Below are 24,826 nucleotides of genomic sequence, written 5' to 3'. Positions count from 1 at the left end.
TAAATTGCACGTGACATCGTTCCCACATCCGACTTTGATTTCTGGGGTTTATGGAATGATACACACTGCCAAATAAACATCAGCGATCTAAAGACAGAAATTTATTAACTATCGTTTTTTGTTTCTTTGTTTTTTTAACAAATTTGCTCCTGATATTTAAAAAATAAGGTATACGGCGCTTGTGCACAGATAAGCCAAGTTTTTTCCTTTAAAGCTACTGCATTGAAATCACCAATCAGTGCCGATTGTGTGCATGATTGTGGAAATATCCTGAAACTTTGTCTTTGGATCCTCTTTTGTTCTATTTGGTTTTGACATTTCCCCTCAGCCTTCTTCATACTGGTCTGTAAGAGCTTCAAAATACATTAGCGACCTCCACACACGTTGTCATGGAGGGATATTTGGTGTAAATTCAAAGGCAGTATAATGCACGACTGCGTCCTGGTTTATAGAGAAGAGGGAGGGGAAGAAAACAAGGTATAATGTTTCTTCATAAGCTGTACTGTAAACATTGCAGCTACTGAAAACACCAGGCTGGGCTTTAGTTCCCTCTGAGGTTGGACGGTGAGCATGTGATTGAACGAACAGAAGCGGCGTGCGCCTTAGGGACTACATTTCCCAGCTAGCTGGGGGGTTTGGAGTTGCCAGAGGAAGCCGATGGGAAAAGGGTCACTTGAGGTACTGAAGTATGAAGCAACACCGAGACCTCTAACAAACGTAGCGCCTCCATTCATTACAGAGGTTAGGACCAAGTCTCCATGCATCTCCAATACAATCAGCACAAATTTTACCTTCTGAAAAGAAACAGCAGTATCTGAGTTGATGGATCCATCAACGCTTTAGCTGTAGTAGGGGTTTGTGGGCACGAGACGTCTCGTAAATGCAGGTTGATTTCCTGCGGCAGCACAGACTTGAGCTAAAACTTGTGTTCTGCTACCTTATCTATTTCACCTCTTAGCTCCACCCATGCAACTGTCTTGCCAGAGGAAAGTGGAAATTTCCAGTAATTCCTGCAGCTTTGCAAGAAGTGCTCCTCCTCCTCCTGGTTTCCCGCCTTTCCTTCGCTCTACCTGCTCTCTCCTGCTGCAGACCGCCTTCAAGACCTCACGTGTCTCGTTGGTGGCCAGAAGTTTTCACTTAAAAAAACCCAAATCTCTCAAAAGACTACATGTTGGCTGCCTATATGCTTCTGCTAATTCTTTAAGTGCACGTGTTTCTGTGAAAGAACCTTTTCAAAGACGACGATGTTGTTTTTGTTGTTGCTTTTTTTTTTTCTTTACGACAATGATGTAAATTCTTTGGGGTTTTTGACTGACTGATGATTTTTGCTTGAAATCTGCCTGTCTTGTCATTTTGTGTCGCCCTTTGAATAAATCTTAAAGGTTTAGCAAAGTGTTAATGTTGCATTAGATGCTGAATGATGAAGAAGGGGTGGTTTTGGGATCGCAGAGCAGATGGCAGATTTGCATTTCTGTTTCTCCGGATGATATGGCTGATTTTCCAAAAGCTTCGCTGCAGCTGACACATCAAAGCAAGCTTTTTTTTTTTTTTTAAATGAATTAAAAACGAAACAAGGACTTGGAAGGAGGCTCACGTGTGAAAAAAAGTAAATACTGAAACAGGCTTACAGCTCGAGATGACCCGGCTATCTTTTCACTAGATCTGCGGTTTTACAACTTCCTCTCAATCCAGCGCAGAAACCAAACGGTTTTTCACACCAGCAGCAATGACTAGTCTGCAGTACATGTCCTTAAATGAGCCTTAAAACAAAGGTACGAGTCAGCTGGAGCGAAGAAGTCTGAACGAGTGGATGGTAGGAGGAACTCTGACCTTAGACCTATTGTGAAGCACCAACAAAGAGCCATCTGCACAGCAACCAAAGCTCAGATGAGGGACTTGCGCGCGCACACACACACACATACATATGGGGACCTGAGAAAGGGGGGGGCAGGGATTCAGAAAGTGAAAAAAAGGACAAAACAGTTGGCTGATTAAAATAAAATAGCAGGAGATCAATGGGATGAAGACGCCTGAAAACGTGAAAACGGTCAGCGTTACATCTCAGAACAAGACGGCGAGCGGCGTATCAAATCAAAGAGCACACAGATCCCTCTAACTGCTTGTAAAGTGGAAGCCGAGAGGCTGCTGGGCCTAATCACTCAAGAGCACATTTCCTGCCTCCTGCCTGATGAGAGGGAGCCAACTGAAACAGCTCGTGGCTAATATTTAACGGCGACAGGCCGTATTTCAATCACCTCTGCCCAACAGAAACATTCGCAGCCATACCTATAACGAGCCCTAAAGAAAATCTTTGCATCAAAGCAGGCTGTTTGTTTGGCTTTCCTAATGGAAATATGGGGGGGGTGGGGGTTGCATTTCTAAAATGGTGATGACAAAAACAAGATGGTGTCAGGGACATCTGTAAAAAAAAAAAAAAAAAACACAGAAAAATGTTTCACAGGTAATACATGATAGTAAGGATTGCTTAGCAACAGCAGTGAAAATGTCTTGCAGGCTTGCGCGGCAGAGAAGCGGCCAGTGCTGCCACCCTGTGGTCAACGGTGGAAGTACATCCTAAAGATGGAGCCACCCATACGTAGATGACCAAAAACCACCTTTTTCTCTGAAGTCTGAACGCTGTGTGTGAATCCTTTGATCCAGAAATACCCAGGTTTAAGAATGAAAAAAAAAAAAAGGAAACACCTTTTGCCTCAGCCAGCAGCAGCGTTTGAAAACGTGTTTAAGGATTTGATTGGTTGCTAAACAGCCCAGCTCTCATGGTGGGTGATTGCTTAGCAACCTTCGTGGGAGGGAGGGTGTGAGTGACTCTGCTCCCTTCATGGGAGGGAGCAGAAATGTGAGTGCAGACTCTCCGAGTGGGGAAATACCTGGCAAAGATCCCAAATAAACAAACTGGACATGGAGAGAGACTGACAGGAGGAGGAGGAGGACTGAGCGGGGACGGAGGACATGGGGGGGGTGCTTTCTGTGTCCTGATAACTGGGAACGAGACATTTTTACGACTTGACACGCTGTTATTCATCCCCCATGGCAGAACTAAGGCTGGAGGCAGGAAACAGATAACCCTGGCCATATTTAGAAGAACTTGACTGCTACTTCGTGACATACTGGTGGAGCACTTGAAAGTAGATTGTTGACTGTTTTGGGACCGTTACAGCGTAGTGCGTAGCTCTGAGCGCAGCATGTGCTTGCATGTTGTATCTTGCACAGTTGGTCGTGTAGGAGTTATTGGAAACTTCATAGGATGACTGGAACCACAAGGCAGTATAAAAAAAAGCCTCTCTGGGCTGTAGTTTTTGAAATGTCTGAATTTAGCTACATGACACCTTCCTTCCCTGTCTCTGTGAAAGAAACGCCCCCCCCCCCCCCGCAGCCTGATGCTGCCGCCACCATGTTTAATGGAGTAGACGGTGTTAGTTTTCTGCTACAGAGGGTTTCTTCCACCCATTTGTTGTGTCCCTGACGTTACGTGTGAATGGACACAACCAAAAGGGACTTCTTGTGGCTTTCTCTCAACAATGGCTGACTTGTGCATAACAAATGTGGACAGATTCTCCCACCTGAGCTCTGGAACCCTGCAGCTCCTCCAGCTGCTATTCTGATTAACCCACTATAGCCGTGGTCTCAAACTTAAATCCAGGGGCGGTTCTAGACAGGGGCCAACAGGGGCCTGTGCCCCTGTGAAACTGTTCATGGCCCCTGTTATGGCCCCTGTACCAAAAACATGATATTAAATTTCTCAGGATGATAAATGCTGACAAAGATACCGTGACTGACTGGTCATTTGGATCAGTTGTATTTTTTTTGTTTATGTTTTTACCCAATAATAAAATTACAAAATAATAAAAAAATAAATCTAAAAAAAAAACAACAATAATTAAAAATTAAGCTCTTTCACGTTAAGCTCCCGCTGTATTGAGAAAAGATCAGAGCTCTGCAACCTGCAGTTCCAGAGCTACAATTGGCTCTTTGGCTTACTTAATATATTAAACGATGAAATGTTGACCTGTTAAATCCCCCCCTCCCCGATCTTTTGTTCTGTGCCCCTGTGAAAACACCCTGGCCCCCCTGCTAAATTTGGTCTAGAACCCCCACTGCTTAAATCTAAAGGGCCCTACACACCTGAATCAAATGGTTAAACGACCTCACTAGCATGCAGTCAAGCTCTAGATGTTTGCTAATGAGCTAAGTCAGATGCGTTGACGCAGAGACACATCTAGGAGGGCAGGGGTCTGCAACTCCAGTCCTCAGGTGCCGCTGTCCTGCAACTTTTGGACCAAAAAGCAAATTTTGCAAAGGCCTGGCCCATTAACCCTTCATTTGACTCAGGCGTGTCGGAGCAGAGACGCGTCCAAAAGTTGCAGGAGAGCGGCACACGAGGACTGGAGTTGCAGACCCCCTGGACTGTAGGATTAAACCACAACACGGGTCTGCTGCATTTACTAGACAGTCGACAGTCGGTTGCTCTAAATTTGATTTAGGGTCATCAGAGTGTGGGAGGCTGGAAAACAAAAGCAAGGCACACTTAACAGAAGTGTATGGTATAAAATCAAGAAAACCACGTATAATTTTCCTTACACTTCAAAATGATGTGCTACTTGCGTGATTCTATTTAAAAAACAAAAACAAAGAGGATGTTAAAGAGGAGAAAATGTGCTTATAAGGACAGGATGTGTAAAAAGAGGAGGCTGCCCAAAGGTTCAGCCTGTAGAAGAAGGAGGTGGGCTTCGGGAAAAAAAAAAAATGGCTGTTGCAGGCAGCTTCTACAGGCAATGAGGTCTCTTTGTCAGGAGCAGGAAATGAGGTTTCTGTTGTGATTAAAAGGAAGGTTACCATGGCAATGCAGAGAGCCGTGCGCACAGAGAAAATTTTTTCTGGGTGGCGTGGGGTGGAGGGGGCTAAGTGAGAGTTGAATTTCAAAGAAAGCAGCCTCCTCCATCTCATCTCCCACCACCGGGCCCGTTTATATCTGATCATCTGTTTTCACGGCCACACAGTCGAGACTTGCAACAGGAATTATCCCGTCATGAAACGAGCAGCGGTTTCACTTCCTGAATAAACGCCGCTGTCAAAATGTACCTGGAAATAACCTTTTAACTGACAAGAGACGTCTCAGGGAGAGAGAGAAAAAAACAGCACACTGACCCAAATATGTCTCTGCCGCCCTTCACAACACTTTAGTCAAGTTATTCCTCTCCTCGTTTCCTCGCGTGGCTGATATCAGAAAACGGATGATGGCATCAGGGTGACCTTTAAAAGATAAAAATAGCGCCCTGCTTTGTTTTACAGAAGAAAATATGTTACTTAAAATAAGCTGCCCCATCCGGTGCTTTTGTTATATATAGGAAGTTGCTCTCTGCAGTGAATGGCATCTTGGCTCTCGGAAGTTTGGATAAATAACATTCGCTGTGGTATGAAGTTGTTTTAAAAAAAAGTAAAAAAAATCTGTGGATAAGAGCAAACACACTGACTGCTTATAATATGGAAATCTACCTGGCAGGGTACAACAGCAAATAGCTAACAGAACTGTTTGTGGTGTTTGTGAACAAAGAAGTAACCCAGTGGAAAACTTTGGGGGCATGTTTCAATGTATGATAAAAAAAAAACGAAAAACATTTTGCTTTGAGGAACATGTGATGTCTGCCAAAGATTATTTCAATTTGCGAGACCACAAAACATGTTTCTGCTTTGGGAGGCTGCATCCCAGATGTATCTGAGCCCAAAGGAGCCCCTCCATTGACAGACACAGGCTGTTTCTGCACAGAAAGTACCTTAATCATATCAGCTGCTGATGAATACAGTGAAAATCTAATATTTACATAAACTGCATTAAAAGAGAAGTACAGGTCTTTCAAGTCAGCGTGTTATAAAATCAGATTAACCGTTTCCTGTATCTGGTCCTTTGGGATTACCAAAATTACTTCATTCATTTTATAAGAGCCAGAAAACTGAGAGAGAGAGAGAATTATCATGGTGAATATTTCTTAACGTTCATTGATGTAAATTCAGAAATTTACATATATATTTTTTTTCACATTCTGTAGAATTATATCTAAAGCATATGACTTAAGCCAAAGGTTTTGTGCATACTTTCACAAGCCTCTCACAATAGTTTGCTGGAGATTTTATCTCATTCCTCCTCACAGACTGAAGCAGGGTTGCAGGCCGCCTCACTCTCTCACACCTTAAATTGAATTGATATCTTTATTTCGAACATGCTGGAGAAAGTATATACAAATAAAACAAAAAAGAAAGAAAGAAAGAAAAAAACGACAAACAAAGTAACCTTCTTTCCTGAGTTAATATAACTGCGAACAGGAGTAGAAAGATGTAAAACTTATGTACTCCTACCCCTTTAATTCTTTTATTTCTTCAATTTACAATATTTATAATTATGTTGCTATACATATATATATATATATATATATATATATATATATATATATATATATATATATATATATATATATATATACACCTACCTACACATATACATACATAATTATATATACACATATACCCTCATAAATATATACAAGTAACAAAACATAAACACAAACAAAACTTTCTACCATGCTTATCTATACCTTCTGAAAATAATTTCTTTGTAATTTTTTTTTGTTTGGGCATTGCTTTAGGTTCTCATTTAGTTTGTCCCACAATTTAACTCCGCAAATTGATAAGCATAATCTTTTCCTTGTAGTTCTACATCTATTAGTCTTAAAATTTCCCCTTCCCCTTAAATCGTACCCTCCCTCCCTCTCAGAGAACATCTTTTGTATATTCCCAGGCAACAGGCTATGTCTTACTTTCAACATGAATACTACAATTTGGTATTCAATTAAATCATGATATTTTAGTAATTTAGATTTTAGAAATAATGAGTTTGTATGATCCCGAAATCCGGCCTTGTGAATGATTCTTATTGCTCTTTTTTGCATTATGACTAGTGGCTGTAGTGAGTGTTGATAAGTGTTTCCCCAAACCTCTACACAGTAATTGAAATAAGGTAACAGTAATGAGCAGTATATGATGTGAAGTGATTTGAGATCCAGAATGAGCTTAGCTCTTGCTAGGACTGAAATACCTCTGGACAGTTTGGTTTTGATGTGTTTTATGTGAGGCTTCCAGCAAATCTTGTCATCTATGATCACTCCAAGAAATTTATTTTCATGTACTCTCTCTATGTTAACCCCTTCTATCTGTATCTGTGCTTGATGCTTTGACTTACAGTTTCCGAAAACCATGAATGTAGTTTTACTCAAATTTATTGATAACCTGTTTATGTCAAACCATTGTTTTATTTTCTTGAATTCTGAAGTGATTGATTCCAAGAGTTTCTGTAAGCTGTCCCCTGATCCAAATACCTTTCCAGCTCCGTCCACAAATGTTGGATGGGACTGAGCTCAGGGCTTTGTGATGCCCGCTCTAAAAGATTTTATCCTCCTTAAGCCACTTTGTAACTTATTTGGCGGCATGCTTACTGTGATTCTATATTTTGAATTTCCACTTGTGTCTAAGCTTTAACTTCCCGGATCATGTCTTGGGATGCTGCGTCAACATTCTCACTATACTGCATAAAATCTGCTTAATTTCTTAAGAGTCACACCTTTTGCCACATATAAAACATTTTTCGATGCGCCAACATACAAAAGGAAAATGTATTTGCTTGATTTTTGTCGGGTAAATTCCCCGTTCAAGATAAAAAAAAAAACAAAAAAAACTTGTGAGAGTTGCTTGAAAATCATCACATTTTCTGACTTTGGGAATATGTAACAATAATAATTGTTTGTTTAAAAGTTCTTAAGCCAAGTGAAGTTCCTTCTCATGAACAATGTTAAGGGGGGAGTGCGGGTCTAATGTTAGCGCAGCATGCTCATGTTCTGAGAAAGATGTTAGTACCCAGTTCGAACCCCGCAGACTGCTGCTGTGAGTCCCTGAGCAAGACCCTTAACCCTTTATTTTATAATAAATCTTGTATCACCATGAACTCTCAGGGACGTATGCAAGGATTGTGTTTGTAGGTTTTATTTTGATGTTCAAGCGTAATCCTCTTTCTGCATCTCCACAGAACCTCACAGCTTAAGACTGTGGAGATGACAGTGGACCTGAGGAGACAACCCCCCCCCAACACTGCTGCTCCACCCTCAGCACATCTGGCCAACCGATGCCATCTATAGAAAACTTCAAGTCTATGGGTACCAATATAGCATGCATGCTGAAAAAGGCCAAGAAGTTTTTGGCTTATCACTGGATCTGCTGGTCCAGTTCTTTGATTCTCTATTACGGTCTGGATTGGAGCAGGCACCAAGAGGCAAAGATGCAAACCCCGACTTGTACACTTGAAAACCCTTGGAGAAGGTGGGGGAAGAATCATCACATATTGGGCGTATTGTCCTTCCTTCTGCCAAAATCCGGACTGACCTCCACAGGAACAGTTGAATCACGTTACAGTTACGTTGGCACTGAGCTCAATAAAACGCAGATATCTGCACTTTATAGGACTCAGGTTATTTTCGTGTAATTTCTTTAAATGTTCTTTAAGAGTTGCATAAAATTCAGTTGAATCCTTTTGTTGTGCTACTTGATAGCCACCACCAGATGGAGCCAAACTGCCAGTGCGCATTATACCCGTGACTATTACTGTAAAGCTGTTTCTAAATAGAAAGCGTGTCTTCTGCTTTCTGAAAAAAACATAGAAAATACACCTACAAGGCCATCATTTCATCATTGATTGTATGTTTGATGATATTTTCTAATTTGTTTAGTAACAAAAATCTCTGTATTAGTAAACAGAATGCTTTTATTTTTTAAAACACCATGGATATAAAAAGAAAAATTAACCCTTCCAAACATTTGAAGGATACAGGTGAATAGCAAATAGCTGTAAAAATGTCACAACCATTGCAATATTTTGAAACTACTATGTTCACATTTAAACATTGCAAATGGTCATTAAAAAAAAGTTGCAAGAATAGTTTATCAGGTGTTAAATCTCCAGTTGTTTTTAATTTTGCTGCTATCTTTAATGAAAGATCAGACGGAAGAGTCCCACCAGGAAACAGGGAATGTAAAGATTGCTTAAGTGGATTCAGATTGTGAATAACAACAGTTCTAACAGATGCTGATAGCCAGTCAGGGCATAACTACTTTGTGTGATATTTAGGTAGCACAGTCATTTTTGGAAAAAGGCTTATGAGTATTTGATTAAAAGCAGCGGCGACAATCACGACGCTGACTGCTGCCGTTAACATCGGTCCATCCTCCTGGATATGCCGTTTGCTGCTAAGCCTGTAATCTCTCTTTGGCGCTTGTGTTGCTCCTTGTGGAGGTTGAGCTCTCTGCTCTCTGAAACATGCGAAGAAAATGAGTTGAACAGTTCAGAAAGGAACAGCAACATTTCGTATAAATGATCGATAGCCCTTTCAGGCTAGATTTGATTCTTTTTGCACTAACGTTTTTCATTATTTTCCTGCGAAGTTCCTCCTGCGAAAGGGGCCGTTCGTCCTCATCGGTGACTGGAGACTCTTCGGCGCTATGCTCCAAACTGATGAGTAAAACAAAACAAAACAGCCTTGACCGTTATGCGTTTGTACATTTAGATTTAACTTCCAAAACAAAACTAATAGGGCTGACCTGCCGGCAGATGGCTGCATCATTAGGTCTCGTTTGAGGAACTCTGGATTCTGACCTAGAAGGCTTTTTGCCAGGTCTGTTGGGCTGAAGTCATCCTCCTGATCCTGCACGAAAACATACAAACATGATAGAAAATGTTCCGTACACAACGACGGCAATACATATAAAAGTGATAGAACCTTAAACTTAAGGAAAGCATGCACAGCGAGCAGCTCGTTGGTCTTCTCCTCCACCAGATCCAGGTAGGACATGATGGTGTTCTCCGTGATCCCTGAGGAGAAGCCCAGCTTGTCCTCCACTGCTGCGCGGTCGCAGCCTATTTCAGAGAAGATGTTGTTCACCCCTGAGAGATGAAAGGGAAATTAACTAGATCTGTTTAACTAGATCCGTACATTATGAAGAATGTTTATGTTTAGTTTTGGAGTTCAAGTTTTTTTTTTTTACTCAACACCGACACATCTTTCTTAAAGATTTTATATCTTTTATTGTATGCGGTTTTCTATAAGAGCTACTTAAAAAAAATAAATCATGCATTTTTGATTTTCTAATATATTTCTAATATATTTTGAATTAGTATAATTTTCTTTGCACTATTTGGTTCCTGATGTTGGAAATCTTCACAAATTAAGGAATAAAATGAACAGAATAGTCAAGTAAAACATTACTGAACCTGTTTTGATTCCATCCAGGATTTTGCTGAGAGCACCAGCTTGGTTTTCACAAGTCTCTGCTTGAGATTTGGTTTTCTTTAATTTTTCTTCCATGTCCTTCAACACGGAGTGATGCTGTTGCTCCCGCTGCAGACCTTCACGCTGAAACGTCTCCGTCTCTGCTTTGATCTGCGGCGACACATAGACCGATAGTTACAATTCCCTGCAACACAAGACAGACCTTACCCTGCCCTCGTTGAAATCTGCTGAGTAACCAACAACTGTACTATGTGTGAATAAACGTGTGATCTTTATTTTGCAGGCTGCACCAGATTCAAATAAAAGCAATTTTTTTTAAACGTTAAAGTGAACCAGAAAAAAATAAAAAATAAAAACCCAAATACCTTATTGATCTGTTCCTTTAACTTCTCGGCCTCACTGTTTTGCTCATTGACAAACTTGAGTAAAGCCAAGTTCCGGTCCTCAGCTACTCAACCAAACAGAAATACACCAATTAGATTATTTTAAACAAAACAAAATAATAATGAGACAATCATTCAAGTGTGAAATGCATTTACTGCATTTCAATCATACATATGCAGTCTATCAAAGTAATCTTGATCAACAATTCTCTGAACTTTCTGATGGTCTTTCAAAGTTTTGGCAGCTTTATTGTCATTTCTTCTTTTCAGTCTACAGCACATACCTGACCAGGACAGGGTATACTGCAGAGCGGGCTTAAACGGTGGGAAATAAATTAGAATAACTTAAAATGAGCTATGCACCAAACAATCAGCCATGATTTGAAATGCGCACATTTTCCACGATCGTATCCGATCAGTTATCGTCGCATCGCATACTGAAAAGTATTTTTATGTTAATAAGGCACAATGAAACTAAAAGCTTAAATTTTCTGGTTTGATGTTTTCTGAATACATTTGTTTAGAGTTTAGTAAAAACAAGATAAAGCTTTGTGAGATGTGCATTTGTCTTTTTTTTTTTTAGCCTGAACTGATTTGTAGATCCGTTAACAGTCTCAGCAACGTAAAATCAGTCCTGAATAAAAAGTCAGAGCTGGACTGAACTTGAATTGAAATGTCAAAAGAAAAGGATTGAGAGACTTCCAGAATGCCAGAAAAACCCCCATTACAAAAACATAAAAAGTTATCAATAAATCAAGTGTTTTGCCTTTCTCTGCACACATCCTCCCACTTTCACAGTCAACGATGTCATTGTAGGTGAGTGACATAACTAAGTAAGGAAGCTTGTTGCAAGCATGAGTGAAAGGTAATTTTTCAAGAATCAAAACTTTTTTTTGTCATTACGTGTTACCAGAATTTAATTTTGACGAGACACCGGCTCAGAATGCACAGATAACAAATAACAGGCAGATGCAACAAGACATTTTTCACTTCTATTTTCCTTTTTTTTGTGACTAAAACAGAAACACACAACCATAGAATAATGAACATTAGAATTTGTTTCATAGTCAAGTAGACTGTCTGAATGAAAATCTTACCCTGGATGAAACTATTGACCAGCTGGTCCAGGTCATCCTCCCCCATCAGGACCTGGAGCTTTTCAAACACCTCCTTCAGGTTGTCAGGAGACTGTGATTCCTTCACATCTGACACTTAGAAATAAAAAAAACAGAGAATTTAGTCTTTACTAATGTTCTGAAATAATATCAACGAAAAACGCATAATATAAAACACCCGTACACTGAAAGTACTGTATATTAAGTATTTAACGTGCAAATACGATAACATTTTTCCTTTTTCAAAGCATGCGACTGAAATAGTAAAACTAAAAATACTCCTGATTCTTGATCATTTCACGAGAACCAAACATCCTTATAACCAAGTTCTCAGATGAACATGAGAAATTTACCTTTCTAGGTTCATTAAAGAGTCCCATGCAACAGTATTGAATCAATTAAAACCCTAAAAGTCATTATATTTGTCTGGGATTTAATGTGTTAGAACCGACACACAATTGTGTATAATTGTGAGGTGAAAGGAAATGATAGAGGGCTTTCCGATACCCTGAAATAAAATCCAGTACAATTATTTGCCTTTAAGAGAAAGACGGACTCCACTGCAGTTTAACTTGATCTCAGTATAAACAGTGTTCTGTGAAAGCTTCAGAGGTTTGCCGGAGAACATAAGTGAACAAACAGCATCACGAAGACCAAGGTAAACACCAAAAAGACCAGGGAGAAAGTTGTGGCGAGGTTCAAGGAAGGGATGGTTTATAAAATACTTCTGGACGCTTTGGACATCCCAAGGACCACCGTTCAATCCATCATCTAAAAATAGAAAGATATAGCAAACCTTTAAACCTACAAAGGTCTGATTCTCCACCATACCTGACAGGCTGGGCAAGGAGAGGACAAACCAGAAAGCCATCCAGGAGGCTTAGGGTAACTCTGGAGTAGCTGCAGAGATCTACAACTATTAGCTGGTGTTACGACCCGGCTCGGCCAGGGAAAAGGGAAGTAACATTAAAGAAACATTTCAGATGTCTGACTTTTATGGAAGAGTTGCTAGAAGAAAATCATTGCAAAAAAACAAACACTACAAATGACTTTGAGCAATAACCATCCCTATGAGGAACCACGGTGGCGGCAGCATTATCCTGTGGGGAAGCTTTCTTTAGCGGGTGGGAATGCTGGTCAGAGTTGGTGAAAAGATTGATGGAGCTAAATACACGTCGATCCTGAAAGAAAGCCTATAAATGTCTGCAAAACAGACTGGGATGGAGGTCAGAAACCGCTGAGAATACAACCAGAGCATGATCCATTGTTTGAATGGCCCAGTCAAAGTCTAATTGAGAATATATATTCACAGTTGCTCTCCATCCAATCTAACTCAGCTTCAGGTATACTGCAAAGAAGAATTGGCACACATTTCAGTCTGTAGATAAGCCTCCAAACAACTGCAGTTATAACTGCGGGAAAATATGCGTCTTGAAAACAATGTTTTCATTTCCCTTCTACTTCACAATTATGCACATATAACCAAAAAAAAACTACACAGAGGTTTTAGTCTGTAATGTGAAAAAAGTGTTCAAGGAGCGTAAGGACCTTTGACTGAAGTAGTTTCTTCACTAAATCAACAATAAAATGCTTCTCTTCTCCCGCTGATTATCCCATTTAAGCTGATTTCCACATCGATTATCAGACACAATATGTTGAACAGAAAGCATTGTCTTACAGTGTTCCGGTGCCTTTTTGTCGACGAACTGCCCGATTTCCTCGCTGCACTTGGTGCTCATAAAGTCCTTCAGGTTATACTCATGTGCAATAAGCCTCTCCTGCTCTTTTATCTCGGTGTTGTAATGAACGAGGTCCTTCGCTGCCTTCTCTCTCAACATACTCATCTTAGACAGAGCCTCCTCCCTTTAACACAGATTATAAAGATCGAGTTCACTTCGCGCTGATTTTCTCCACACTACAGTAAAACCTCTGACCTAACCTGTCATTATAAGCAGCAGTGGACAGCTTTATCATTTCCCCGATGGTCTTGCGGATTCTCTGCAGCTCCTAAAAACACATTTTAATCCGGAGAAGTTATCAAGGAGGGGAAAGAAAAAAAAAACACCCATAAAAACAGATAGACTATACACTGCAGAGAAATGTTTGTTTGTTTTGGATTAAATCATTTATGTGACCTCTAACCTTGGTTAGGTTATTTCGCAGTTTCTGGAAATCGTCGCGCTCCAGATAAAGAGTGTCCAGCTCCTCTTTCAGTCGGCTGTTTTTGGTCATCAGATCACTGTAGCGGGTGGATGCCTGAATAGAGGGAATATGAAAGAGAAATAGAAGACACATGCAGGAAGCTTTGCAAGCTTGTGTCACCAGTTTGTCCGTCTGTCCGTCTTCTTCCGCTTATCCAGGGTCGGGTCGCGGGGGCATCAGCTTCAGTAGGGAGGCCCAGACGTCCCTCTCCCCGGCCACTTGGGCCAGCTCCTCAGGAGGAATCCCAAGGCGTTCCCAGGCCAGCCGGGAGACATAGTCCCTCCAGCGTGTCCTGGGTCTTCCCCTGGGCCTCCTCCCAGTGGGACGTGCCCGGAACACCTCACCAGGGAGGCGTCCAGGAGGCATCCTGACCAGATGCCCGAGCCACCTCAACTGGCTCCTCTCGACGTGGAGGAGCAGCGGCTCTACTCTGAGTCCTCCCCGGATGACTGAGCTCCTCACCCTATCTCTAAGGGAGAGCCCAGACACACTACGGAGAAAACTCATTTCAGCCGCTTGTATTCAGGATCTCGTTCTTTCGGTCACGACCCAAAGCTCGTGACCATAGATGAGGGTAGGAACGTAGATCGACCGGTAAATCGAGAGCTTCGCCTTTTGGCTCAGCTCTCTCTTCACCACAACGGATCGGTACAGCGTCCGCTTCACAGCAGACGCTGCACCAATCCGCCTGTCGATCTCCCGCTCCATCTTCCCCTCATTCGTGAACAAGACCCCAAGATACTTGAACTCCTCCACTAGGGGCAGCACATCCTCCCAAACCCGGAGAAGGCACTCTACCCTTTTCCGGTTCAAGACCATGGTCTCGGATTTGGAGGCACTGATTTTCATCCCGGCCACTTCGCACTCGGCTGCAAACCGCTCCAGTGAGAGCTGTAGATCACGCCCTGATGAAGCCAATAGGACCACGTCATCCGCGAATAGCAGAGACGCAATCCTAAGGCCACCAAAGCGGATCCCCTCAACACCTTGGCTTCGCCTAGAAATTCTGTCCATAAAAGTTATGAACAGAATCGGTGACAAAGGGCAACCTTGGCGGAGTCCAACTCTCACCGGAAACGAGTCCGACTTACTGCCGGTGTTCTGTCAGGTCAGCATACCGCGTCAGACCAGCATACCCATAGTGTTGAGCATGCGCGAACATGGTTGCGCATGCGTATAACTGCACAAAGTTGCGAAAACTTGGAGAAGCAGTCAGATTGCAATACCACTCAAAAAAAACCCCAAAAACTAAGTAATTAATTATGCGGCACAGCCCCGATAGCGAGCTGTTGGAGCCGGGAGAACCTTAGCGGTGTTCGGCTAAAGCGACGGTTAGCTTGCAAAAATAGTCCCAGCGATACGGTTACCAGCGATCATCCGCTGCCGGCAGCTGGGTGGTAATTTTTAGCCGGTTAAGAGCCAGTTCGCGCATGCGTAAGACTATGGGTATGCTGGTCTGACGCGGTATGCTGACCTGACAGAACACCGGCAATGCGGACCAGACTCTGACACCGGTCGTACAGAGACCTGACAGCCCTTATTAAAGGGTCCGGTACTCCATACTCCCGGAGTACCCCCCACAGGATCCCTCGGGGGACACGGTCGAATGCCTTCTCCAGATCCACAAAGCACATGTAGACTGGTTGGGCAAACTCCCATGGCCACCTCCAGGATCCTGCTGAGGGTGTAGAGCTGGTCCAGTGTTCCACGGCCAGGACGAAAACCACACTGTTCTTCCTGAATCCGAGATTCGACTATCCGACGGACCCTCCTTTCCAGAACCCCGGAATAGACCTTACCAGTCACCAGTCTGATGTGGCGTCATATTTTTATAACTCACTCTGTTCAGATTGGTTTCCAGAGTACGCATGGCCTTCTTCGTCTTCTGTGTCTTTGAGCTCTGCGAATGACCACCACTGACCTCGCCTTTTCTCATCTCTGCCAGCCTCGACTCCACACTCAAGATCTGTAAACAGTGCAGACCAGGGACAAACTGTGGTTAGGGTGGCCAAAAATATAAACCAACAATAAACAATGAGGTGGGGCGCGGGGGGGTGCGGACCTCCATCTGTAGCTGTTTTTGACGTTGCTTCTCGTTTTCTATTTCTCCGTCTAGTGCGTCGTTGTGCTCTAGCAGAGTCTGCAGTCTCTGAGTGTCCTCGCTGTCCTGGCGCTGACGAGAAAAACTCTTGCGGGCAGCAAGACCTCGATGCAGCTCCTCTTGCTCTTTCATCAGCTTCTCAATTTCCTGTCTTCAACCAGACAAAAACAAGTACTTGAACACCTGGGTAAAACAGAGACACTTGTGACAATCAGATTTCAATGAGTTTCTGCTCCGTATTCACTCTTGTTTGCGGATCTGCTCCCGGGCCTGGATCTCATAAGCCCGCTGGTCTCTTTCCATGATCCTTATCTGCCTCTGAAGTTTAGAAATCTCTAATTTTGCTAGACAAAATATCAGGCACACCTTTAGGTATTTTTTTTTTTGTGATATAACAGATGCTGAGAAAGCAGCAGCTTTTCACACTAAATGACAACAAAACACGCAATGACATACCCACACCATCAGCATCCATGTCGGTATTGTCTGAGCATCCACTCATGGTTGATCTTCTCCGGGCCATTGTTGCAATGAGCTTTATAAAAATCAAAGCACAGAAAGTTAGATGTTTTTACACACTAATATCCACTCCAAACCAGACATTTATATATTTGTATAAAAAGACATAATTTTTTTTCTCACTCTCTCACATTAACTGAGATTAAACCTCTCCTTTTTGAGGTGAATTAACATTACCAAGCTTTGTACTAACTGAATCAAGTTTTTAAAGAACTTTTTTTTTTTCTTAAAAATTTTTATTCACTACATACACTAAGACTACTGCCTTTTGACTGGTAAATTCAAATTATTTAAGTTAATTGGCAGTGCACCTGCAAAGTTATTTTAAGGAACACAATGAACACACAGCTCCCCACGTGTCTTTGAGTAAAATGTAAAAGAAATCAGGAGAAATATCAGGAAGAGAATTGTTGACCCCCGCTTCTCTGCTAAATCCTTGGGGAAAATGTACACAATTATCGTTTGAAACAGTTACAAACAAGTAACACCACCAAGGGATGTCATACAATTCAGGAAGGAGAGGGGTTCTGTGCTCCGGAGATGAATATGTCTTCTCTAACCCCCAGTCGGTCGAGGCAGATGACCGTTCATACTGAGCCCGGTTCTGCTGGAGGTTTTTCCTTCCCGCTAATGGGTGGTTTTTCTTTCCACTGTCGCTTCATGCTTGCTCAGTATGAGGGATTGCTGCAAAGCCATGTACAATGCAGACGACTCTCCCTGTAGCTCTACGCTTCTCCAGGAGTGAATAATGCTTGTCGGGACTTTGAAGCAATCAACCGGTTCCCTTAGATAGGACATTTTTGACCAATCTGTATAACATGATTGATTTTGACTATGTAAAGTGCCTCGAGATGACATGTTTCATGAATTGGCGCTATATAAATAAAATAGAATTGAATTGTATTGAAAATGTAATGTTTTAGTGCACATCAACCCCAGAACAACAGAATAAGTGTTCTGGGGTTGATGAAAGGGGGAAGCTTGCAAGCCAGAGAACACCGTGCCTACTGTGAAAGTACTAAAGGGACAACAACAAGTTGTGTGGGTGCTTAACTGCAGGAGGGGCTGGTTCACTGGATTGGATTATGAGGAAAGAACATTTGGTGAAAATTTTGAAGCAAAATTGCAAGACATGAGCCAGGAATTTCAAACTTGGATGCAAATAGGTTTTCTATTGCTTCTTTTTGCATGGGGTCCTTCAGCAAAGACAATGTTGTCACATGACCAACACAAAGACCTGATCTTATATCCTGGAAATTTTGGGGACAGACAGGATGTCTATTTGTGTCCTGTTGGAACATTTGAAGTGAAGTTGAACAATTTAGAGGTAGTCATCGACTTGGATTTTTCTTACTTTTCCTCTGATGTGTGCAGTACACTATGGGGCATAACTTAAACAGATCTACATCTTACTACCACAACCATGCTGGGCCATTAGGAAAGTGTTCATAAGCTTGAAAGCCTCCCTTTGAGCACTCCAAGTTGTGAACAGAAATTGTGGCTCAATCTTTCCCTAGTCTGACCATAACACAGATTCCCTGGTTTGTTGTTGGCATTCTAACCAACGTCCTTTTATCAAACGGAGACGGGTGAAACCTGAACATAACTGGGTGTGCAAAAGCATCATGATCCAAAGCCCACATCAAAACTAATTTAGGAATACTTACAAGAAGAGTCCAGAATGGCCTCCCCAAAACCCTGGCCTCAACCTTGTTGAAAACTCTCCAGAAGGTGGATCAAATACAAAGAATTACGCCAGACGCTCTTTTTGATGGCAAGAAAAAGCGTGTAGTCAAGGTGCAACAAGCTGAGGGACATTTACGCGGTTACTGGGAGTGTATGCATAATATTCTGCTTGTGTGTATCATTTTGATGCTGTAAGGATTTGAGAAAATCCACAATCATAAACTAGTGTGGCTATACTCACCTGTACACTGTGACTTCTCCTGCATTGTCTACATTTAAATTGTTTACTTTTGAATCACTGCTGCACCCTATACTGTAACCCAATTTTACTGCAATTTACAAGCTGTATGCAACGAAATTTCATTCTGTACGCACTCTGTGCATACAAAATGACAAATAAAGTTGTCTAAGTCTAAGTCTAGTGCAACCACTATATATATATTTTTTTTTTCATTTTTGCAATTGTGCTTTGTAGAATCAGTTCACTCTGGAAAGTTGACCGTACAAAAGCATTATTATAAATGAAATGAAGAATGCACATTGTGTAAACTTCTTACTGGAACAGTATATTATTGAAACCTGACCATTAAACTATTAGTGACAGCTAAACAAACAAAGCATATTTAGCCTGTAGGCTTTTTTTTGTGCATTTATACCGTTTGCTGAATGGAAATGTGTCTAAAATTGTTTATTAAAAACTAATCTATTACAATGAGAAAACCGCATTTTAATCCAATCTAAACATCCAACTTGTCTCAAAATAGTAAACAGTTAACAAAATAGTTAACAGATAACTTTACAAGCCCCCAGCCCTTTGAGACAGGGAAACATTTGTGGTAATGCTACTGACGGAAGAGCTAAATATTCCAGTGATAGCTAGTCAGATAACAATGCGATTGTTTTATTAGGCAGGCGGAAGAAGAGTTATTTTACCAGCCAAAGGGCGAAAGTAAAGCTCAAAACAGCAACAAACAAAAAACGTACAAACCTCCTTCGGGTAAGCCGTTGCAGTTAACAAGTTGTTAGCAACCGTTGCTATGCACCGAGGGCCAATTGCTCCCTAGGCGCTGCCTGTCAGGCGTCAGGCGCATAAATCAATGCCTGATGGAAACTTTCACACCTACCTACCAGATTAGGAAGGTATGAAAGGTATAAACATTAGATTAGTAAAAAAATAAAATAAATATATATATATATATATATTCCTGGGATTCCTCCGACCGGACCCCGGATAAGTAGAAGAAAACGGACGTGTATATATATATATATATATATATATATATATATATATATATATATATATATATATGGGTACATACAGCATGCATGCTGAAAAAGGCTTCACAGATGATGTTGTTTCTTCATCAGCCAAGAAGATTTTGGCTTATCAGTGGATCTGCTGGTCCAGTTCTTTGATTCTCTATTACTGTCTGGATTGGAGCAGGAACCAAGAGGCAAAGATGCAAACCCCGACTCGTACACTTGAAAACCATTGGAGATGGTGGGGGAAGAATCATCACATATTGGGCGTATTGTCTTTTTGAACGGCTTCTTTCTGCCAAAATCCAGACTGGCCTCTACAGGAACAGTTGAATCACGCTACAGTTACATTGGCACTGAGCTCAATAAAACGCAGATATCTGCACTGTATAGGACTCAAGTTATTTTCGTGTAATTTCTGTAAATGTTCTTTAAGAGTTGCATAAAATTCAGTTGAATCCTTTTGTTGTGCCACTTGATAGCCAACACCAGATGGAGCCAGACTGCCAATGCGCATTACACCCGTGACTATTACTGTAAAGCTGCTTCTAGATAGAAAGCATGTCTTCTGCTTTCTAAAAAAACATCGAAAATACACCTACAAGGCCATCATTTTATCGTTGATTTTATGTTTTGTGATATTTTGTAATTTGCTCAGTAACAAAAAGTTCTGTATTAGTAAACAGAATGCTATTATTTTTTAAAACACCACAGATATAAAACGAAAAATGAACCCTGCCAAACATTTGAAGGACATACATGTGAATAGCAAACAGCTGTAAAAATGTCACAACCATTACCATATTTTGAAACTACTATGTTCACATTTTAACACTGCAAATGATCAAATTAAGTGTGATGATTTGTGTAGAGATGAACCCAGTGGTCAGCCAGACACGGTTGTAAATCTTTTGCAGTGTTTATTGAAAAGTAGGTGAGGGAATTGGGCAGGCGAACAGACAGGGCCCAGGCGGCTAAAGGTACAGACTTCGAGAACTGGACAGGCTCAAAAAACAAGAACTGATTAAATACAACAAAATACTGGAGGGCCTTACCAACGAAAAGAATGTGAAGTCCCGGCAACAAACAGAAAACTAAGAGCGGTTTAAATAGGCGGGCAGACAAGGTAGCAGGGAGGGACCAATTAACTAAAACCAGGTGGAAATGATCAAGGGAGCAAACAGAACAAGTCTAAAGATACAAATAAGCCTAAACAGAACACACAAAACAGGAAAGAGCTAAATTTAACCAAATAATAAACATAAACCAGAACAGAACAGAATATTACATTAAGTTGCAAGAATAGTTTATCAGGTGTTAAATCTTCAGTTGTTTTTAATGTTGCTGCTATCTTTAATGAAAGATCAGACGGAAGAGTCCCACCAGGAAACAGGGAATGTAAAGATTGCTTAAGTGGATTCACATTGTGTATAACAACAGTTCTAACAGATGCTGATAGCCAGTCAGGGCATAACTACTTTGTGTGATATTTAGGTAGCACAGTAATGTTTTTTTTTTTGTTTGGAAAAAGGCTTATGTGTATTTGATCAAAAGCAGCGGCGACAATGAAAATCTACCCTGAGCCAGTGAATGTTAATTATTCAGGGACCTCCATAGGGACGGTGACTGCTGCCGTTAACAACGGTCCATCCTCCTGGATATGCCGTTTGCTGCTAAGCCTGTAATCTCTCTTTGACGCTTCTGTTTCTCCTTGTGGAGGTTGAGCTCTCTGCTCTCTGAATCTGAATCAAGGAGTCATGCGAAGAAAATTAGTTGAACAGTTCAGAAAGGAACAACAACATTTCGTATAAATGATCGATAGCCCTTTCAGGCTAGATTTGATTCTTTTTGCACTAACACGTTTCATTATTTTCCTGCTAAGTTCCTCCTGCGAAAGGGGCCGTTCGTCCTCATTGGTGACAGGAAACTCTTCGGCACTATGCTCCAAACTGATGAGTAAAACAAAACAACAGCCATGACCGTTATGTGTTTGTACATTTAGATTTAACTTCCAAAACAAAACTAATAGGGCTGACCTGCTGGCAGATGGCTGCATCATTAGGTCTCGTTTGAGGAACTCTGGATTCTGACCTAGAAGGCATTCTGCCATGTCTGTTGGGCTGAAGTCATCCTCCTGATCCTGCACGAAAACATACAAACATGATAGAAAATATTCCGTACACAACGACGGCAATACATGTAGAAGTGATAGAACCTTAAACTTAAGGAAAGCATGCACAGCGAGCAGCTCGTTGGTCTTCTCCTCCACCAGATCCAGGTAGGACATGATGGTGTTCTCCGTGATCCCTGAGGAGAAGCCCAGCTTGTCCTCCACTGCTGCGCGGTCGCAGCCTATTTCAGAGAAGATGTTGTTCACCCCTGAGAGATGAAAGGAAAATTAACTAGATCTGTTTAACTAGATCCGTACATTATGAAGAATGTTTATGTTTAGTTTTGGAGTTCACGTTTTTTTTTTTTTTTTTACTCAATACAGACACATCTTTCTTAAAGATTTTATATATTTATATATTTTATATAAATATATATATAGATTTATATATTGGTACAATATATTTTGAATTAGTTTCATTTACATTGCACTATTTAATTCCTGATGTTAGAAATCTTCACAAATTAAGGAATAAAATGAACAGAATAGTCAAGTAAAACATTACTGAACCTGTTTTGATTCCATCCAGGATTTTGCTAAGAGCGCCAGCTTGGTTTTCACAAGTCTCTGCTTGAGCTTTGGTTTTCTTTAATTTTTCTTCCATGTCTTTCAACGCGGAGTGATGCTGTTGCTCCCGCTGCAGACCTTCACTGTGAAATGTCTCCATCTCTCCTTTGATCTGCAGTGACACATAGACCGATAGTTACGATTCCCTGCAACACAAGACAGACCTTACCCTGCCCTGGTTGAAATCTGCTGAGTAACCAACAACTGTACAATGTGTGAATAAACGTATGATCTTTATTTTGCAGGCTTCAAATAAAAGCCATTTTTTAAAATGTTAATGTGAACCAGAAAAAATAAATAAATAGAAATCCAAATACCTTATTGATCTGATCCTTTAACTTCTCAGCCTCACTGTTTTGCTCATTGACAAACTTGAGTAAAGCCAAGTTCCGGTCCTCAGCTACTCAACCAAACAGAAATACACCAATTAGTTTATTTGAAACAAAACAATATAATAATGAGACAATCATTCAAGTATGAAATATATTTACTGCATTTCAATCATACATATGCCTTCTTGCGGTCTATCAAAGTAATCTTGATGAACAATTCTCTGGGCTTTCTGACAGTCTTTCAAAGTTTTGGCAGCTTTATTGTCATTTCTTCTTTTCAGTCTACAGCACATACCTGACCAGGACAGGGTATACTGCAGAGCGGGCTTAAAAGGTGGGAAATAAATTAGAATAACTTAAAATGAGCTATGCACCAAACAACCAGCCATGATTTGAAATGCGCACATTTTCCACGATCGTATCAGATCAGTTATCGTTGCATCGATAATATTAATAAAGCACAGTGAAACTAAAAGCTTAACTTTTCTGGTGTGATGTTTTCTGAATACATTTGTTTAGAGTTTAGTAAAAACAAAATAAAGCTTTGTGAAATGTGCATTTGTCTTTTTTAGCCTGAACTGATTTGTAGATCCATTAACAGTCTCAGCAACTTAAAATCATTCAGAGCTGGACTGAACTTGAATTGAAATGATACCAAAGTCAAAAGAAAAGGATTGAGAGACTTTCAGAATGCCAGAAAAAGACCATAACAAAAACACAAAAAGTTATCAATAAATCAAGAGTTTTGCCTTTCTCTGTACATATTCTCCCACTTTCACAGTCAACGATGTCATTGTAGCTGAGTGACATAACTAAGTAAGGAAGCTTGTTGCAAGCATGAGTGAAAAGTAATTTTTCAAGAATCAAAACTTTTTATTGTCATTACGTGTTACCAGAAGGAAATTTTGACGAGACACCGGCTCAGAATGCACAGATAACAAATAACAGGCAGATGCAACAAGACATTTTTCACTTCTATTTCCCTTTTTTTGTGACTAAAACAGAAACACACTACCACAGAATAATGAACATTAGAATTTGTTTCATAGTCAAATAGACTGTCTGATAATAGATGAAAATGAAAATCTCACCCTGGATGAAACTATTGACCAGCTGGTCCAGGTCATCCTCCCCCATCAGGACCTGGAGCTTTTCAAACACCTCCTTCAGGTTGTCAGGAGACTGTGATTCCTTCACATCTGACACTTAGAAATAAAAAAACTGAGAATTTAGTCTTTACTAATGTTCTGAAATAATATCAATGCATAAAAACGCATAATATAAACACCAGTACACTCAAAGTACTGTATATTAAGTATGCAAATACGATAACATTTTTCCTCTTTCAAAGCATGCGACTGAAATAGTAAAACTAAAAATACTCCTGATTCTTGATCATTTCACGAGAACCAAACATCCTTATAACCAAGTTCTCAGATGAACATGAGAAATTTACCTTTCTAGGTTCATTAAAGAGTCCCATGCAACAGTATTGAACAAATTAAAACCCCAAAAGTCATTATATTTGTCTGGGATTTAATGTGTTAGACCGACACACAATTGTGTATAATTGTGAGGTGAAAGGAAATGATAGAGGGCTTTCAGATACCCTGAAATAAAATCCAGTACAATTATTTGCCTTTAAAAGAAAGACAGACTCCACTGCAGTTTAACTTGATCTCAGTATAAACAGTTTTCTGTGAAGGCTTCAGAGGTTTGCCGGAGAACATAAGTGAACAAACAACATCACAAAGACCAAGGAAAACACCAGAAAGACCAGGGAGAAAGTTGTGGCGAGGTTCAAGGAAGGGATGGTTTATAAAATACTTCTGGACGCTTTGGACATCCCAAGGACCACCGTTCAATCCATCATCTAAAAATAGAAAGATATAGCAAAGCTTTGAACCTACCAAGGCCTGATTCTCCACCATACTTGACAGGCTGGACAAGGAGAGGACAAACCAGAAAGGAATCCAGGAGGCTTAGGGTAACTCTGGAGTAGCTGCAGAGATCTACAACTATTAGCTGCCCATTTCAGATGTCTGACTTTTATGGAAGAGTTGCTAGAAGAAAATCATTGCAAAAACCATCCCTATGAGCAAACACGGTGGCGGCGGCATTATCCTGTGGGGATGCTTTCTTTAG

At 40.8% G+C, this 24,826-nt stretch overlaps 2 protein-coding genes across 4 annotated transcripts; both read right to left on the bottom strand.

Annotated features, from left to right (window-relative positions):
- Nucleotides 1-8,804: 8,804 nt before the first annotated feature.
- On the bottom strand, nucleotides 8,805-19,393 carry ccdc114 (coiled-coil domain containing 114). Of its 3 annotated transcripts, XM_036152123.1 has the most exons (15): nucleotides 19,341-19,393; nucleotides 16,604-16,682; nucleotides 16,392-16,491; nucleotides 16,109-16,298; nucleotides 15,887-16,012; nucleotides 13,987-14,100; nucleotides 13,784-13,851; nucleotides 13,523-13,707; nucleotides 11,827-11,940; nucleotides 10,712-10,794; nucleotides 10,328-10,496; nucleotides 9,837-10,000; nucleotides 9,658-9,761; nucleotides 9,478-9,568; nucleotides 8,805-9,369 (listed from the first exon to the last, which is right to left on the bottom strand). In XM_036152123.1, exons 2-15 carry the CDS (start codon nucleotides 16,668-16,670, stop codon nucleotides 9,307-9,309), a joined length of 1,638 nt encoding a protein of 545 aa, XP_036008016.1. In that variant the 5' UTR covers nucleotides 16,671-16,682; nucleotides 19,341-19,393; the 3' UTR covers nucleotides 8,805-9,306. The 3 variants fall into 3 exon arrangements, with proteins under 3 accessions (XP_036008016.1, XP_036008017.1, XP_036008018.1); XM_036152124.1 differs by lacking the exon at nucleotides 19,341-19,393 and having other exon boundaries at nucleotides 9,658-9,755; nucleotides 16,604-17,289; XM_036152125.1 differs by lacking the exons at nucleotides 16,392-16,491; nucleotides 19,341-19,393 and having other exon boundaries at nucleotides 16,604-17,289.
- A 1,727-nt stretch (nucleotides 19,394-21,120) lies between these two features.
- On the bottom strand, nucleotides 21,121-23,880 carry LOC118567302 (outer dynein arm protein 1-like). The gene is made up of 7 exons (XM_036152126.1): nucleotides 23,773-23,880; nucleotides 22,667-22,749; nucleotides 22,293-22,461; nucleotides 21,828-21,991; nucleotides 21,649-21,752; nucleotides 21,471-21,561; nucleotides 21,121-21,354 (listed from the first exon to the last, which is right to left on the bottom strand). Exons 1-7 carry the CDS (start codon nucleotides 23,816-23,818, stop codon nucleotides 21,286-21,288), a joined length of 726 nt encoding a protein of 241 aa, XP_036008019.1. The 5' UTR covers nucleotides 23,819-23,880; the 3' UTR covers nucleotides 21,121-21,285.
- Nucleotides 23,881-24,826: the final 946 nt, after the last annotated feature.

This window comes from Fundulus heteroclitus, chromosome 20 (assembly GCF_011125445.2).
Source record: "Fundulus heteroclitus isolate FHET01 chromosome 20, MU-UCD_Fhet_4.1, whole genome shotgun sequence".
In the NCBI taxonomy this organism is placed as follows: domain Eukaryota; kingdom Metazoa; phylum Chordata; class Actinopteri; order Cyprinodontiformes; family Fundulidae; genus Fundulus; species Fundulus heteroclitus.
This window is presented reverse-complemented; position numbering and strand designations above follow the sequence as displayed.

Coding starts and splice junctions, on each gene's coding strand:
- ccdc114 (XM_036152123.1), bottom strand. CDS start 16,670: ATGGCCCGGAGAAGATCAACCATGAGTGGATGCTCAGACAATACCGAC. Junction 16,492..16,603: donor CATGGATGCTGATGGTGTGG/GTATGTCATTGC, acceptor TATTTTGTCTAG/CAAAATTAGAGATTTCTAAA. Junction 10,001..10,327: donor CCTGGATGGAATCAAAACAG/GTTCAGTAATGT, acceptor TTCATCTCTCAG/GGGTGAACAACATCTTCTCT.
- LOC118567302 (XM_036152126.1), bottom strand. CDS start 23,818: ATGGGGGAGGATGACCTGGACCAGCTGGTCAATAGTTTCATCCAGG. Junction 22,750..23,772: donor GGTCAATAGTTTCATCCAGG/GTGAGATTTTCA, acceptor TTGGTTGAGTAG/CTGAGGACCGGAACTTGGCT. Junction 21,562..21,648: donor ATGCAGCCATCTGCCAGCAG/GTCAGCCCTATT, acceptor TTTACTCATCAG/TTTGGAGCATAGTGCCGAAG.